The following is an 18,008-nucleotide window of genomic DNA, read 5'->3' as shown; positions in this document are numbered from 1 at the left end:
ATTCGATCTAATTGAGAGACTAAGACTGTTCTTTGACATGTAAAGGAATAGTTCACCCAAAAAGGAAAATCCACACAACTCCAATCAATAAATTGATTTTTCACACGTTTACACATCTTTTTGATTCACAAGATGTTAATTGTTGGACTGGAGTGGTGCGGACAGCTGTTTGGACTCATTCTGATGGCACCCATTTGACTGAAGATGATCCATTGGTGAGCAAGTGATGCTAAATTTATCCAAATCTGTTCTGGTGAAAAACATCTATATTGAATGGCCTGAAAGAGAGTAAATTTTCAGCAAATTTTCATTTCTGGGTAATCCTTTTAGACATTTAAAAATGAATATCACTGCATTAGATAAAAAATAAAATCAAATGCCATTTATTTTAAAGAAAGATAACATATGCATAGGTACTGATTCAAAATAACAAATTAAACATAAGACTTCAGATAACCAATATTCAGTTCCATACAATAACAAATGTGTTTTATAACTGAGGACAAAAGAAAATGACAGCTTGGCATGTAGCACATTCACATTTGTTTGAACGAATTATTTGGCACATTAATGACTGTAAAAAAAAAAGAAAAAGAAAAGAAAAAAAGAGCAAGTAAACAATTCACTCAGAAAAAAATACTCCCCCTTGCAAAAAAATTGTTTGCTTCACAAAAGCAAATATTACACAATAGAACAAGTAAGAAAAAATGCATAATAAAATATTTACTTTACATACACCAAATTAACACCAAATAAAAACTTTAAAACTGCTGATGAGCAAAAACAATTGTAGAGTGAAATCAGAAATCAGCATGTCTTGCTGGCTCTTCAGATAAAAAATAGCTGGTAAGAGCTGCTAATTGTTTTGTGTGAGCACAGCATCCAGCCGCTGCTTCAGGCTCAACAACGTGCCATTCTGCATCAGCTGGGCCAATGTATTCAAATTGTAATGAGAAAATATCTATCAGTGCACACCCTACTTCATGGGCTCTAATGAACCAGTCACTTTGAAGTTTATGCCGTCTCCAGGCAGTGGGGAAGGTATCAAAGGACAGAGCCAGCAGATGTACCAGTACTTGCCCAAGCATTCCCTGATGTTAACCAGTGCTCCCAGATTGTAAGGCTGCCGTGTGGAGTACCACTCACGTGTGGTCTGTCCCCTCAGCATCAGAGCCACATGAAAGAAGAGGAACGCAGCAACCAATAGGAAGCCCACTACACAAGTGTCGGCAATGAATGCAAAGGCAAATGCTCGTGCCGTCACCTGTCCTGTTATTGGAGAAAAACAGATGTTAATGGTTATTAGGTTTGACAATTTAAAAGGGGGTCATATAATAAATTTAAGTATAATTTTATTTTTTTCCAAAAATCATAATTTTCACTACCATTTTTCCACAACCTTTATTTTGACAATTTTTTTGGGGGTCATATAATAAATTTTAGTCATAACTCCAGTCTTCAATGTCACATGATCCTTCAGAAATCATTCTAATATGCAGCTTAAAAAAGATTTATCATTACTATGTTGAAAACAGTTGTGCTGTTTAATATTTTTGTGTAAATTATGATACTTAAGATTCTCTGATGATCAAAAAGTATTTATTTAGAAAATAGAATAATATTAAAATAGAAATGTTTTGCTACATTATAAATGTCTTAACTGTTTTGATCAGTTTAATGCATCCTTGCTGAATATAAATATTAAATTATTTCTAAATAAATAAATAATATTTTCCCAATTCCAAAGTTTATAAAGTCATTCTTGCATTTTTAAAATATCCTCATTTATGTTGTTTGCATTAACTCATTAGGCAGATGTGTTTATGCAAGCTTATAAAGGAGCAATATCAAAAACGTTGGCCAAGATTATATTACCATGTTGGAATATTAGACTCAGCACAATTCAACAACTATACTCTGTTTAATACACTAAAGATAGTATTTAGGTTTGCAAGGCATCACAACACATATAGTATAAAAAAAATGAATAAATGAAATATATGAAGACAACAAAGCACCAGCCCTTGAAACTCTCTCACACTGGCTTCAGACCATCCTTATTATTGAGAATTTGAGTATTTTGAAAGTTCTGAATAAGAAAATCTACAGTATTATTTCCACAGCACACTCAACTCTCATTTCAAAAGATGGAGGAAAATTTCATTTCTCAAGACATTACGCATTTCTCAGAGCAGACACTGATTAGAAATCTCATACGTACCAGAGACGAGCATTATCCAGGGCACGAGCAAAAGCATGATGCTGTGAAACGTTACACCCTCCTTCAGGATGACGATGAAGACCTCAGCATTCATGACTACTGCATAGAGCAGCCCTGCCCACATGAAGAGCAGACAGGTCAGGAAATACCGGTAATTGCGGAAACCGACACACTGGCCAAAAAACACACAGTGGTGATCACGCCGCAGTACACACACGTTGCAGTCATAGCAGTGTGAGCATCGTGGAGGAGTGTGTGTCTCACAGTTGTAACAATACCTGTCAAAAAAAATATCAAATTAGAACGGTTTACTAACACTTCTTGAATTCATGAATAGCACAAAAGCTCAAACAGAGATTTAAGAGCACTGTACAATCAAAACAAACCAATTACCTCCACCCTTGACCCAATGCATCCCCTCCGAGAAACACTCCGCGAATACTTGGGTTAGTTTTGACAAACAACGATGCATTCCAAGTTATATTTCCCAACATGAAGTACTGAGCGAAGAGATGCATGGCCTTCCACATGCTGGACCACTCAGCCTTCTTCTGTTCTGGCTCAAGGGGAGCCTCCACCAGCACCAGGTAACTGACCTCGGCAGTGATGGAGAACACCAGCACGGCGTTCAGAAAGATAGGCAGATGACGACCGGATGACTCCACCTTACACCATAGTCTACTCATGAACCTCGCCATGTTTCAGCTTTAAATCATCCGCTGCGTGAGGCTCTACCTGCTCAACCGGTTCCCTGCCTGTAAAGCCACCCGATTCACGTTTGCTCGAATCTGAACACGAAAAACAAAACAAAAAGATGGCCAGTTGAGAAAAGCATTAAAAACCTTTCAAAAGTGTCATTACACGACATTTATAGAAGCTGCAACAAATAGAAAGATCTGAAACTAGTAATGAATGGGACACTTCTAACTCTGACAGATTACATTTGAAAGTCCCAGTCACACGGACAGCAGCTATCGAATAGTAACTATAAAAGGCTTATGACGATTTATTTTTATTAATTCATACCGACCTGTCATTCCATTGAGAAAATCTTTCTGACGACAAATGCGGAACAAACGATACCCTGCTGGCTGCTGTCTTTAACAACGAGCTGGTGCTGTAGGCTAGTAACATTTGGCACTGACAGGTCTGTGTTGCACCTGAAACAGTCCCTCTAACACAAATGACACAAACAATAGTTCCACACGGAAATAAGGGGGTTGCACACAGATATATACGGTTGTACAGAAACACCTTGCAAATGAGAGAATGAATGAATAAATGAATGAATGTCTTATATATTATTATACATTTCCTTTTACCTTAAAAATGCCACTGTATCTAACTGACTACTATTCAAATACATTTTAAAAAGACAAATATTGTATAATATCGAAATCACATTTGTGAATAAATAAAATATGAGGTGGACAATACACTCTATTTACTATTTAAAAAAATATGAGCTTTTAGAGTTCCACTGACAAAATCATGCGCAACATTGCATCTTGCATTTCAGTGTCTTGTCCTTCTGAGTACTGGAGTGCTTGACAAGCAAGCAATACAGAGGGGCTAGTTGTCACACGTTTTATTCCAGGAAGTTTTTTATTTAGTTAATGTAAGCATTGTCTTCAGTTGTTTATTCAAAAAAAAAAAAAAAAAAAAGTGACGTTGGAAATTTAGTTTGAAGAACAGATTTCAGGAAATTTATTCTGATTTAAGAATAATCCACTTTATGTGGCGATGGGATAGCAGTGGTATCTGACTGTGAAATAATCGAAGGTTGTAAAATAACGTGAAAACCCTTGGGGTTAGTATTAATACGTAATCTTTAAATACAGACTACCACGATTTTCCTTTGACCACCCTTTCATTTTGACCCCCTTTCGTAAAGAATAATCCTTAATCTCATAATCCGCACTGCTGTCTGTAGAGAGAGCAGACTGTCAGTCAGAGCGAGTTTAACATGACTTCCTTCACAAAGGGTGAGGAGGAGCGCCATGACGATCACCAAAGAAAGGCATACGAGAATCTACAGCACAAGTGAGTGCTCGTGTGATGATCAGTTACTTTTCACTTTATTTTATTCGTTTCGTCCCAGTCCCAGGTTTGTTTAAACATATGTCGGAATTATTTTCCTCAGTTAATATTTTACTTAAGTTTACTATTTAGTATAATTTAGTTTGAGATGTCGAAGTGTTGTGGTGTACATTGCCATGATATTGTACAGTGAATTCTGATTTCATTGTGTTACTGTTCGCCCATACCGTTAACACCCAGGAGAGGGCGCTATTGTCTGTCTACAAGGGCTGTAATTTTTTTTTTTTTTTAAATCTAAATATTAGTGATAATTCACCAAGAACTGACTATTCTGTCATTATTTACTAACCCTCGTGTTGTTTGAAACATATAGGAAAGAAACAACATTACCTGTAGAAGATGTAGCCGAGGTTGTGTAGACAGAATGATAGTCTGCCATTCATTGTTTAGTAAAAAAGATGCAATGATAGTGAATAGTATATATAACAACAAATTTAACCATTTAAACTGCTCTTTTAAGACATTATGTAGTCTGTGTATGTGTGTTAAACATCACTCATGGTCATCTCGATCTCTCTGATAATACTACAGTCAGCAGAGGAGAATGCAGCTCCAGAATGATCTTCAGTCACAGCAGCGAAATCATCGCCTGTAAGAAACCATACATTCATTAAACATCCTAACATCCATATTTGTTCAGTTCAGAATTTGAGGATAAATTTACTTTTTTATATTATATTGTGCTGAATTGTAACATCAAAATATTTGTTCAGTTCAGAATTTGAGGATAAATCAAAAGATGAATATATATATATATATATATATATATATATATATATATATATATATATATATATTAATAATTTTATTTTGGAACGAATAATATCAAACAAAAATTATAAAAGTATAAATTATATCATATAGAATAAACTGAATTTTCCAGGTTATCAGAATAATTGTATTTTGTTTTTGAGGATTCGTCTTGATTTTAGAGGATTCTCAGTGAATGAGTTCATGACGTGTTTGTTGTGATAGGAGCAGGGCAGCCTGGCTGCAGGGCCGCTGGTTGGAGATCAGTGAGCAGGAGCGCAGGGCTCAGATCAAGAACCAAAAGCTGCTGCAGGACTTTCAGAGAGCACAACACACGCTCAGTGACATGGTGGCCCGCACCGAAGCCATGAACACTATACGGGTCAGCTAACACACAAAACTTCCCTGCCTTCCATACATGCATCGTCAGAAATTTTTTTTACTTTTCGAGGCTTGTCAGTTATAAGAGCAGAACTGTCAAATAAATGACATTATATCTGACATTATAAGTCACCCTGAAATAAAAACAATTGTTTTTTGGTAATTAGAAAACAACAACAATACAATGATCTAATTAGTTCCTGAAGGACAAAATCAAAGTTCCACCCTACATTGCTTTTTCTAAGAGTGTGCCTTCTATTATTATGCATTGATAAGCAGATCCATCATATGACATGCATTTGTCCTCTAAAACTTAGAGATTAGGTTTTGCCATTCCATGTACATGTTGTTGCTTAACTAAACTAACCTAGACATTTTCTCTTTAAAAGTTCAGTATGAACAGTATCTGGAAGAGAGCTTCCCACGATGGCAACAAAGACTCAAAGACATAAGAGTTTCTGAAAGGTCAAAGGTGCTTTTTTCGAAGCAAAGTGATGTCTTCTTAAAGGAGCCTTGACAAGCATGAACAAAACTGAATGTCTGAAAATGTTACTGAAAAGTGAATGGAAAACAGGACACTTGTATTGATTGTAATGTCTGGTTTTTATCCAGCAGGTACAGCAGCACTTAAAGAGCTATATTCAGACGATGGAAAAGGAAGAAGGTATCAAGTCTGAACACAGGTCTGACTTTAGAGGCCACCTGTCCTCCAATTTTCCAGACGCATCTCAGCCTTCACACACCATGCTAAACACTCATCGGAAAGTGAAAGGTAATGTGCTTAGCAATTTTTCATGCCCCATCAAGAAAACTGTTAACAAGTCCCTCTTTTTTAGACATCAAGCAAAATCCTGAAAGATGCAACCATGATCCTTACATTCCACCCACTTGGTTAACTGGCTCACAGCCTTCAATTTCCGGACTCCCCCAAAACAATGCAAGGATTACAAAAACCTTCAGAACAATCAAACCTTAAATAATCCCTTGCCACCTTACTATTCTTTACCTGGCGATTTAGTCCATCAGTCACATTCTCCAGTCCAGCAAAAGCCACCATCAATGGACCATCTGTGGGCTGGTATAAGGCAAGAGTTTATGCCTACAGCTCACTTCACTCCTCCTGCTGCTTCCCAGCCACGACTTCCTGTGCTGAACCCCATGACGTGGGGTATGATGGATGTACCAGACCCCAGTGAGGAAAGAATCCAATGCAGTGAGCCAGACAAGGAAAAGGTGACAAACAAAACCAAAACACAGGAGGAAAGGGAAAGAGAGTGATCGGTCTTCTGAGCTCGACTGTAGACCAGGTTAGTTGTTTTGTGATATTCGGTGACTTTACATTGATTTGTTTCTCTGTGGGAAAAACCTTACATGATATTAGTCTAATGTAAACAAACTGTTCTTAAAAAACTGTGTATGCTTATTCTTGCAGTGCGTCTATCAATCAACCATGAAGAAAGTAGTGAAGGTAGCAATGTGTCCTCTAAAGTTTCTGGGATGCAAAAACGGAGAAAGAAAAAAACAGATGGGACAAAATCAAATTCTACAGAAAATAGGAATGAATCTCACGGGTATGCCACATGAACAGAACAATTTTCACAATTTTATTACTCCATGTAGACAAAAATGATAAATTTTCTCTCCATTTGCAATGCCATCCACATGTTAGAGATAGATCTTCCTAAGATTTGGAAACAGGGTCAAAACATATCTTTTTATAACATCTTTCCACATTTATCTGTTTTAGCTCTTCCACTGTGTCACAAGATGCTTCAGATAATAACTTGGGCCAAAAATCAACCAAAAACATCAAAAGCAATTTAATAAGTGCAACAGCAAAGAATCCGTTATCGCAGAAGACTGTTGATGCAGTGATGCAAGATGAAGACGAACAAGAAGAAAGCAAGAGCCAAGAAATTTCTCAGAGTAGTGTCAGCTCTGGAAAGAAAGATGGATCTGAAGGACTTAATGTTAGAGAGGAAGAAGATTCTAATGAAGGAGATGATGACAGTCATGACATCATTGTGGCAGAGGAGAAAATAAGTCACAGAGAAGCTAAAGATGAAGACGAGGATGAAGAAAGCACAGATGGAGATGAGGAAGCAGAATTTGATGATGAAGCACAGGGATGCGATGAAGAAGGGAGTGAGACAGTGGTGGGAAAGAGAGATGAGACTGAACCCAGTGATAGAGAAGATCCAGAAAGGGAAGGCGTTGTTCCAGATGACATTCCAGATAGTGGAGATGGAGGAGAAACAACGGAGGAAGAGGAAAGAGAAAATAGTTTTCAAAATACAAAGGAGGCTAGAAAGACTCAAGAAACTGTAGAAGATGAGAGAGAAATTCACAAAAGGTATATATTGAAATTTATGCAAATAACACTGCTTGAATATTCATCACTTATTTTAAAAATGAATCGTCTACTCATTGGACTATAACTGACTTTCTGCAAAGCCTCGAGGAGTCTGAAGAGGAAGAGGTTTACAATCAAGAAGTAGAAGATGATGAAGAAGAAGAAGATGAGGAGGTTGTGGTTGAGAAATCATACCCCTGGTCAAGAGACCCTTTTGATGATCATACAAAATGCCCTGAGGATGATGAGGATGATATTGAAGGTCTTCTCAACCCTGTCAACTCCCAAACACAGCAGTGAGTTTAGTTATATTCTGTACTATATTGTATGTTTTGCTCAATGGGACTCTATCCTTTATTTATTCCAACAGGGAGGATGATATGAAGGAGACAGAGCAATCAAATGGTATGTTTAATTTTGTACCATTTTGTATTTATTTATATGTATTTTCCAATTATTTTTATTATTATTATTACAAAATTGTACAATTAATTTCATTATATCACCTACACTTAAAGACTAAAAACACAGGGCTTGTTAAAGTCAGCAAAACATTTAAATTATTTTCATTTTCCAAATGCAATCATATTTTTCATTTGTATTTTGTAATTGTAATTTGGATTTGTAATGTTTACTTAAAATTATTTTGTGATGTTATATTATTAATCATATAATATAATACCATAACTGAGTTCTCCCTGGTGATGTAGAACCAAATCCCAGCCTTACTTTTTTTTTCAGTAATCCACTACATTTAGATGTACGTCACAACACAGAAGCAAACATTTGTTGCCACCATTCATTAAAAATGTGGTATAGACTAAATTTGACATTATTTTGTGTATGCAAGACTGCTTATGGATGAATTTTATGTCTAAAATGTGCTCTAGTTCAGAGTTCTCAACTCATTTTTGCTTCAGGACCCGGATTTTAATCGGACATTAAGTGGTGACCCAACACAGTGTCAAATGTAATTCATATTTAATGCAGTCTGAGGCATATGTTTTTTACTTGCATTGTTCTATTCATAGTTTTTGAGATTGAGTACTTGTCAGGCTGACTAGCTACTCAGTAACCTTCAACAAAAAATGTAATGTGCTTTATTTTTTATTTATTATCCTAATTTCCACCATTATATTAGTCAAATGTGGCTATAGTGAAATTTTATTATTTGCATTATCTTTTTTTTTTTTTTTTTAATCCAGATCAACCATCTGATTCAGAGGAGGAAAATCTACCACAGAAGAGTCATCCTGCAGCCACAAATGAGATAGTGGAGTCTGATGATGAGTTTGACCACTTCTATGATTAAACCAGAAACTAGAACAGAAAGATGGGAAACAGAAAAAGAATTGAACAGAAAGAGAAAACCAATAAAGGATGAATAAGCTGGACAGAAGCTGCAATAACTCTATGCTTTCAGAAAATAAGCAAGGTGCACACCCTAAACAGCAGCTTCAGACCGGCCAGAGAGCCACAAGGCCGAGCAATGAATAGAGGAATCACATTACAAAGGGATGAAAGAGGAAAGAAAGGGATAAATAGATGCTGGGTGTCCCTCATCTTTTTTTGTTATTTGCTGGTAGCTTATCTGACTGTCCTGAAAGAACCGCACCACTGTCACTCTGCAAACACAGGTGGATCCAGAGATGAAGAGAGAACAATAGAGGAGATGAATAGTGGATGACGTTAAACGAGAGAAGCCAAGTTATAGATTTTATTCTAAGCACATAGCTGGAATGCTATCACTTTTCTAAAACAGAAAAGTGTTTCTTTAATCTAAATCAGTGTCCTATAGGGAATCAAAGTGTTTGCCCTGAGTTCTTTGGAATTAATTTAAATGTAGCAAGAGTTTGAACGCTTTCTCATTTAGATAGGGAGCGTGGCCTGAAGCGAGGGGGATGAGTGTGGGTTCGGGGGAAGCGGGAAGGAGTGCAGGCCTGTCACTGCCTCTGACTGATGGCTATTTGAACAGGCATATTTACCCGAGCCCTTGTGAAAGGAGACGGAGGGACACTAACGGAGACGTGCAGGCACAGACAGGCAATAAAAAGCTGGCCACTGTGTAAACAACATGGCCTAGTCTGTTCGGCCGCTGCCATGCCAACAGGGCAGCTTCCACTCTCCAGCCAATCACATGCCAGCTTTTTGACAAGCGGAACAAAACCCCCATTGGATGTTTTAAGCAGCCATTGATTAAATGCTTCTAAAATAAAATATTATCTTCTGTGTTTGGGTCGTTGATACTTTTTTGGATGTGACGTCCTGCAGAGTGACATGCTGTACTGTTTTAAACAGCATTTAATAGTTATTTTAGAATTGTTGCGCATGCAGATTTTTTATGACCTCTGAATTTTGTTCTTTTAAAAATTGTCACAACACACGAGCATTTAAAATTTACTAGTCAAAACAAAAACGTCATTAGAAATGGTGTGAAGTTTAAAATTAATGATGACAAATACTTAAATATACACATAATTTAATTACATTTTTTATTTTTTTATTTAGAAATTATACATTATTATATGACATTATTTCTTTAAGATTTTTTAATAAATGCACACTACTGTTCAAAGGTTTGGAGTCAGTAAGATGTTTTTTTTTGTTTTGTTTTAATGAAGTCTCATATACTCACCAAGGCTGCATTTATTTGAATAAAAATATAGTAACAGTAGTATTGTGAAATATTAGTACAATAAACAACAATAAAATAACAGTTTTTTATTTTAATTTAAATGTGCTTAAGAAAACATTTGGTTAATTTTTTTGTGGAAACCAAATACATTTTTTCAGGATTATTGATGAATAGAAATCTATCTATCTATATTAATTTTTATATATGTATTTATTCTATATTAATTTTTATATATTTATTTACCGTCACCCATCAATTTAACTTTAATATTATTTAGTATTTTTGAACTCATTTACTAGTAAATTAATATGTATTGTATCTCATTATTATTATTATTATTATTATTAATTTTATTCATAATTTATTTTGTTTTCTTTTTCTGCCTGTTCTGAACATTCTAGTTCTTTAAATATGCTCTTTTTTATTTTATATTATCTAATTATTTTATCATATCTAATTTCATTTACTATAAGTTTTTTTCTGCCTGTCAAAAGATGTTAGTGTTATAAATATGTATTTTTATTTCCAACTTGTTTACTCATAAATTAATATTTTTAAATTATATATTTATATATTATAAATGTAATTACAGTCACCCATCAATTTAATGTATTCTTGCTGAATAAAAGGATTCATTTCTTTAAAAAAAAAAGAGAGAAAAATCTTACTAACCCCAAACTTTTGAACGCTATACATTCATATAATTTCAATGAATTACATGGATTTTGGCAGATACTACATGCTAGTCTTCTTTTAATCATAATGCTATACATGTAATGTAAATTAATGTAAAGATTATGTTTTTGAAACCATAAATTCAACACTTTATACATTTCAGATAAATGTTAATAATTAGAATAACTATACTAAATTTGACAAACTTTGCATCAGTCACCTGGCAGCAGATCATTTCCTCCTGCCCCAACCCCCCTCACAGTCTGGGTCCACAGCTGGCCTACTGATGACCTGCAGACAGCATCTTCACACCCTACAAATCCACATTCACACCCTTGTAATGCTAAGAACTGAATACACACATAGCCAGACTCGGCACGGTCATCCATCATATCAACATACAGCCGAATCTGTCGACGGACCAACTTCTAAATAAGACAATAATCTGCGCAGGAACAGATCATAGTCCCGAAAGCTCATGAACTCCTCACGTCTCACCCTCTGTCTGAATCTCGGACACACACTGAGGGGTCTGTGGCTTCTGCTCAGATCGCTGTGGGTGTCCCTGTGTCCCATTGTTGAGAAGACACTGCTTTGGGGAGGTCCACCATTAAGACAGTGTCTTCCTATTGTTCTCATACACTCAAACACAATCCTGCTTACCCATGAATCAAAGGTTAGGCTAGGAGGGGATGAAGGGGGTCGCAACCTTCCTACTGCTAGCATTCAGCCCATGAGACACCACACCAACTGCACTAAACAGTCAAAATCCCAAGCCATGTCTGGACACTAACCACTAACCTATCCTATGTCATCAGTGAATCTGTAGTTTGATGGGTTTGTGCAGTTTTATTGCCCTGCACATGTTATAAATATGCATTTTTATTTCAATTATTATTTCAATTTCTTGTTAATTTATTTTTATATTATCTAATTATATTATCATATATAATAAAAAATATATATTTAGCATTTGTTCTGCCTGATTAAAAACATCTGAACGCCATACACATTAATTTTTATTTCAAACTCATTCACTAGTAAATTAATATGCATAATCCCCCCATATTATTCATTTTATATTATCTAATTATTTATAATATGTAATATTATTTGTTTTTGTTTATCTGCCTTTTTAGAGATATGTTTGTGACATTTATTTTGTATAGTAAATTAATATTTATAATATCTAATTATTTTATCATAAATATGATTTTAATTGTAATTTATTTTTCTGATTTTTTTGTGATATGTTTGTGACATTTATTTTGTTTTAATTGTAATTTATTTTTTTGTAATATAGTTTAAATCATTTTATTTATATTATATCATATTATCTAATTATTGTATCGCATCTAATTTTATTTATAATTTATTTTCTTTTTCTGCCCGTCATAAATATGTATTATTTCCAACTCATTTACTAATAAATAAATATGCATAATGTTTCTACACACACACACACACACACACACACATATATATATATATGATTTATTCATATTTTAGATTTTTCAAATTTTTATATATTATATTTTTTTTTTGTTTTTGTTTATTTTTATAAATTTTTTAGTTCCCTAAATATGTAATATTATATATATATAATTTATTTTTCAGGGTCTGCTGTATTTTATGCAAATTGTGCATGCTATAATTATTATTATTTTTTTATTTTTTTGTTTCTAAAGGTGGCTACAAAACTTAGTGTGAGGAAAGTCAGGACAGGAAATTATGTTTATCTTTTACAGTGTGAGCAGGACAATGCCTCTGTTGAGTTGATTCTTCCCCAAATACTCTCGAGGAATTTTAAAAATACAGCCGTAAAATAATGTGAAAGCCTGAAAGTGTGATTATAATCGTGCACCTCACACCAGACATACAAATAATAACACCTTTCAGAATGTTCAAAATTTTACTTGAGATTTACAGCAAGGAATTCACATTCACATGTATCTTCAAACACCTTCAATTCAATTGAATTCACATTCACACAGAATCATAGAATCCTTCAGTATCATATAACAGATACTTCTCCAGCTATGAGGTGTCCATCAGCTAATATATACAGCAATTATAAGCATCTAAACAGAAATGAATCAGGCTGAGGCTGATCAGGAGGAACTCAGAAGAGGAGCAGAACACACGCTAAACCCAGGGTAGTAAACAGAGTCTCCAGCATACGAGGTGAAGTTGGAATGGGAATTAGACTGGCAGTAAACCGGGTAGTTCACAGGAGTCTCGCAGTACTGGAAGTCCATAAGTCGTGGGACAGAAATGTGGTGTTGGGATGCTGGTTCACAATGCAAGCTGGTTTCCATTGAAGTTTGTGGAACAGACTGCAGGCTGGGACTGGGCATTGTTGGGAACGGGACATTCAGAGAGGGCAAGTGTGTTGAGATCTCTGGAGGCTTGGTAGGAAATAAAGTGTGTGAGGGAGTAAGGTGCTGAGGAAGATGGGAAGGAGAAGGTGCTTTGGCTGCAGGATAGGACACTGCTAATATGCCTGAATGCTGTGTTGTGGTGTCAACTGGAGGAGGTACAGGCGATTTACAAGAAGAGGTGACTGACTTGACCTTCAACTTTTTTTTCTTTCCTTCCGATTTCACAGCTTCCCCATCCAAATTTTTCGATGGTGACATCGCCTTTTGACACTTGAAGCGCTTCTGGCGGCGCATGTAGCAGCCGTTCTCAAACATGTTACCGGAGTCGGGGTGCAGGGCCCAGTATGAGCCTTTCCCTGGCGAGTCTGGCGATCTCGGTACGCGCACAAAGCAGTCGTTGAATGACAGGGAATGTCGGATGGAGTTTTGCCATCGTTGTTGATTCTGTCTGTAATACGGAAAGAGCTGGCGGATCCAGTCGTAGATCTCATTCAGAGTCAGTCTCTTGGCTGGCGACTGCTGGATTGCCATGCAGATAAGAGAGATGTAGGAATATGGTGGCTTGGCGTGGCTTAAGGTCCGTCTGTAAACTGATTTCAGCACCGGAAACTCAGGTTCTCTGGAGTTGCTCTCAGTGTATCCTTTGGGGTTTGGTGGAGGCAGTATTCCCACTGGGCTTACGAGTCTCCCGGTGTTTCCCGCAGCTGCTGAATCACACGGTGGGCCGTAACTCTGGTAGTGATGCTCTTGGGGGGAATATCCTCTGGGGCCCAACGGCAGGTTGTCTGCTCCATAGAACACCTACAAATATTAGATATTAACATAAGATTTGAAAGAAAAAAATATATATATAAATGTATAAAATATAAAATTGTATTATTATTGTAAAGTGAGGACCAGAGTCAGAAATAAACCAAAGCCTTGGTCTAAAAAAAAATTACAAATGTGAAAAAAAATGCTCATATTTTAAAAATGCTGTCATTTTTTAAAAAGCTGTTATCGAATATTTGATATATTTAAAAATATTCAGTCAAATGCAGTTGTTGTTGAATGTGTAACTAATATATGGGTGTTTCTTTTACCAAAAACTATTAAAACAGTTATTTTGATTGCTTCCATTGTCCTCATTTGTAAGTCGCTTTGGATAAAAGTGATTTTTTTTATGCCAAAAATCATTATTAAGTAAACATCATGTTCCATTAAGATATTTTGTCAATTTCCTACCGTAAATATATCAAAACTTAATTTTTGATTAGTAATATGTATTGCTAAGAACTTCATTTGGACAACTTTAAAGTCGATTTTCTCAGTACTTTTTTTTTTTTTTGCACCCTCAGATTCCAGATTTTCAAATAGTTGTATCTTGACCAAATATTGTCCTATCTGAACAAAAATCAATGGAAAGCTTATTTATTCAGCTTTCAGATGATGTAAAAATCTCATTTTCAAAAAAATTTACCCTTATGACTGGTTTTGTGGTCCAGGGTCACAAATGTTGTGCGTTATTTTGATTTTATAATTAACAGCAATCGAATTTTATACAGTTAGTAAAAAAAAAAAAAAAAAAATAGAAATAAAATAATAATAATAATAAATAATAATATATATATCTATATATATATATCTATATATATATATCTATATATATATATAATAAATAAACAAATTTTTAAAAGATACATTTTAATTTAATGTTCTGTCTTATAGTGCAAATTCACATTCTTTTTGGATTATTTGGTGCATTAATAATAATATTAAACGTATTAATATTCGACATCGTGTGTCTATAAGCTAAGGCGTCAACCTAAAACCTTTTCGTTTAGTATGTAAAATTCTGTATATTTATTGTGGAACTGTTTAGTAGCCCATAACCGAAATGAAAATCTTGACGATGATGATGATTTGTACTGCTGACGTTGGCGTCCATAAATCCCCGTCTATCCCTTAGATCCAAACCAAACCAAACCTTGGCGCCTTGGGTAACGCCATGTAAATGTATTCTGACCACCCACCCAGCCGATAACCCCATTATCCGGCCATTCTTCTCACCCTTGTTTTGTCTCTTTTTAAGTCACTCACCGTCCGCCTTTTTTCTATCTCATGACAGAGGGGTATTTGGGGCGCGACTGCTGTTTTCAGTTGTTCTTTTTTCCCCGATGGACAACGTTCGTAATAATTCGGCGCTTTCAAGTCGGAACCCCGCTTTCGTGTTTCGGATTCCGAGACGCCCCTCTGGTTATGAGCCGAGTGTATGAGTCACACACGAGTGTCAAAGCGTGAGACATTCAACACAATCACAGAGTCAATCAATTAACTGCCGCGAGACCACACACACACAAACACATAACCATACATTTAACGTGACCGCGTCACAGATAAAAAGCGTCAAACGGGTTCTAGTCACCTGTTTCTAGACTATAATATTGTAAAAGTTTTTGTTCTGATCTGTTGTGTTTGAGCTGAAAATTGTGTTTGAATGAGTTAGAGTTAAGAAAAAAAAAAGTTAGGCTATAGGGTTGATGAGTTTAAGATTAATTTTTGCCTAAACTAAAGACAAATTTGTTGCATCAGTTATGGAATAAACGTGCCATTGATAGGAAAAAAATGTTTTCTAAAAAAATAAAAAATAAGAAAGAAAAGGTATTCCTAATATTAGAAAAATATTAGTAACTCAAATTGTTTTGCCGATTATATAAATATTAATAATTTAAACAGCTTATTTAGAGAGTTAGCAAAAAAAAAAAAAAAAAAGTTGCATTGAATAAAATATTTTCTCAAATAGGGACATACCTCGCCGGAGTAATATGACATCCATTGATCGCTTCTCTCCCGTTTCACTTCCTCAATCATATCTTCTGTTATTCAACTAAATACTTATTCAGTTAATAATGCAAAATGACAGAGTGAATTAATTAGGTAAAACGATATTTAAATCCTAATGAGTATCACAGAGCATTTGGAAACCTAACACAGTGTGTAAACCGCTGTAGGAGTCCAGTCAGGAAAGTTTGAAGTGTGCTGCTCCTCACAGACTGAGTCCCATAATATATGAGCAAGCGCTGATCTCCCGCCCTCTGACCAGCGTCCTGCCCACCTCCTGCCCTCGGAACACTACTGCACTGCTTTATTCACTTTAAAAAGATCACCTCAAATTTTATTGTCACAAAATGGCCAGTTACAGACCTAGCCCAAAACATTGTTCAACCTGTGCTCAAACGACTTTAAGTAAGAAAGGTTACACCATAACACAACAATGGTTAGATTAGGCCTATCTCTTGATAATGTAAAATGACAATGTTTCATTCTTTCTTTCTTGCATCCTCGATAAATCTTTCATCATCCTTGATACCTTGATAAAGACTAATATGTGGAATTATATGAGGAAACAGAACAATCAGCAGCAAAATAAAAGACAAAAGTAACAAAATACCTATATTCTAGGCCTATAGATAAAAATATATTATTAACTGAATAAGATTTGTTTTTATGCTTAATACAAATTCTCAAATACATCTATTAATGTGATGTGATATAAAATGATCACACCTAATATGTTTCTATGATTAGAAAATAATAATCTCTTCTTAGAGGTAAAAGCTCCTGAAATTTAAGAGGGCAATAATTTTAAAATCTATTTTTGACACTGATACTATTATAAAGACCCTTGACCTAGAAATATATTGATGTGCATCTCTTTCTTTTTTCCAGTCTGTAAGGTTGGCATTGTGTCTCCTTCAGTGGTCACAGCTCGCCCCCCTCACTTTCTCTCACTCCACATCTTGGTGCTCTCCATTGTGGGAGACAGCTGTTTGGCGGATTGGGGGTGTTGGGTGTCATCTTTATTGATGGAAAGCAAACATTTACTCTGTGTGCCATTTAAAAGCACCACCCTCATCTGCCTTCCAGTTGAGCTCAGCCAATCAGAGGCCTCAAGAAACACTCCTGCTCGTACAAAACAGACTTTATGAGTTGTGTATTCATATTGAAAAAGGAGAGACCAAAATATTCATACCATACTTAAAACTTCCACAGTTGAGGAGACAGTTTTAAAAAAACAAAAACAACAAAAAACACTGGATTCCTCACATTTCCAGCTGTGCCATCATCTCCATGTGGAGGAAATGTTTATCTAGTGCTAAGTGCCTCCTGCATTAGATGAAATGCCCTTAAAAACAAGGCAATTAATTACATCCTATTCAGACCTACCCAAGGTGTGAGAAATGCCAGGAACTTACTGATTAAATCACCAATTGGGCATTAACACAGTCATATCTGAAGACTCTTAGATGAAATGAAGTTTGAGGCTAATACATCAAGTGAGCATTGCAATGTTCTCTACTTTGATATGTGTTGGTGACAAAAATATCAAAGGAATCAAAAAAAACCATGGTTATTTAGTTAAAAAAACCATTTTATAACGCAACTTTTGAATTAAACTGAAAGATGATTGATTGTGATAATCTAAGGCTCAAGTCTAGATTAAAATGCTGGTGCAAGTCAATGATTTATATG

At 35.4% G+C, this 18,008-nt stretch overlaps 3 protein-coding genes across 3 annotated transcripts; 1 reads left to right on the top strand and 2 right to left on the bottom strand.

Moving 5' to 3' along the window:
* Positions 1-360: 360 nt before the first annotated feature.
* LOC109079561 (probable palmitoyltransferase ZDHHC24) lies at positions 361-3,439 on the bottom strand. The gene is made up of 4 exons (XM_042738381.1): positions 3,252-3,439; positions 2,615-3,009; positions 2,222-2,499; positions 361-1,269 (listed from the first exon to the last, which is right to left on the bottom strand). The coding sequence occupies exons 2-4, from the start codon at positions 2,917-2,919 to the stop codon at positions 977-979; spliced, it is 876 nt and encodes a 291-aa protein (XP_042594315.1). The 5' UTR covers positions 2,920-3,009; positions 3,252-3,439; the 3' UTR covers positions 361-976.
* A 477-nt stretch (positions 3,440-3,916) lies between these two features.
* Positions 3,917-10,185, top strand: LOC109079559 (nucleolin). Its single transcript, XM_042738380.1, has 10 exons — positions 3,917-4,264; positions 4,853-4,912; positions 5,297-5,924; positions 6,065-6,224; positions 6,289-6,759; positions 6,885-7,023; positions 7,200-7,805; positions 7,907-8,101; positions 8,176-8,210; positions 9,011-10,185. The coding sequence occupies exons 6-10, from the start codon at positions 6,950-6,952 to the stop codon at positions 9,115-9,117; spliced, it is 1,017 nt and encodes a 338-aa protein (XP_042594314.1). The 5' UTR covers positions 3,917-4,264; positions 4,853-4,912; positions 5,297-5,924; positions 6,065-6,224; positions 6,289-6,759; positions 6,885-6,949; the 3' UTR covers positions 9,118-10,185.
* A 2,827-nt stretch (positions 10,186-13,012) lies between these two features.
* Positions 13,013-16,535, bottom strand: LOC109079560 (hepatocyte nuclear factor 3-gamma-like). Its single transcript, XM_042738379.1, has 2 exons — positions 16,287-16,535; positions 13,013-14,297 (listed from the first exon to the last, which is right to left on the bottom strand). The coding sequence occupies exons 1-2, from the start codon at positions 16,344-16,346 to the stop codon at positions 13,227-13,229; spliced, it is 1,131 nt and encodes a 376-aa protein (XP_042594313.1). The 5' UTR covers positions 16,347-16,535; the 3' UTR covers positions 13,013-13,226.
* Between the last annotated feature and the right edge of the window lie 1,473 nt (positions 16,536-18,008).

Source organism: Cyprinus carpio, chromosome B14 (genome assembly GCF_018340385.1).
Source record: "Cyprinus carpio isolate SPL01 chromosome B14, ASM1834038v1, whole genome shotgun sequence".
NCBI classification, from domain to species: domain Eukaryota; kingdom Metazoa; phylum Chordata; class Actinopteri; order Cypriniformes; family Cyprinidae; genus Cyprinus; species Cyprinus carpio.
Note: the sequence above shows the minus strand (reverse complement) of the source record. Positions and strands in the feature narration are given on the sequence as shown.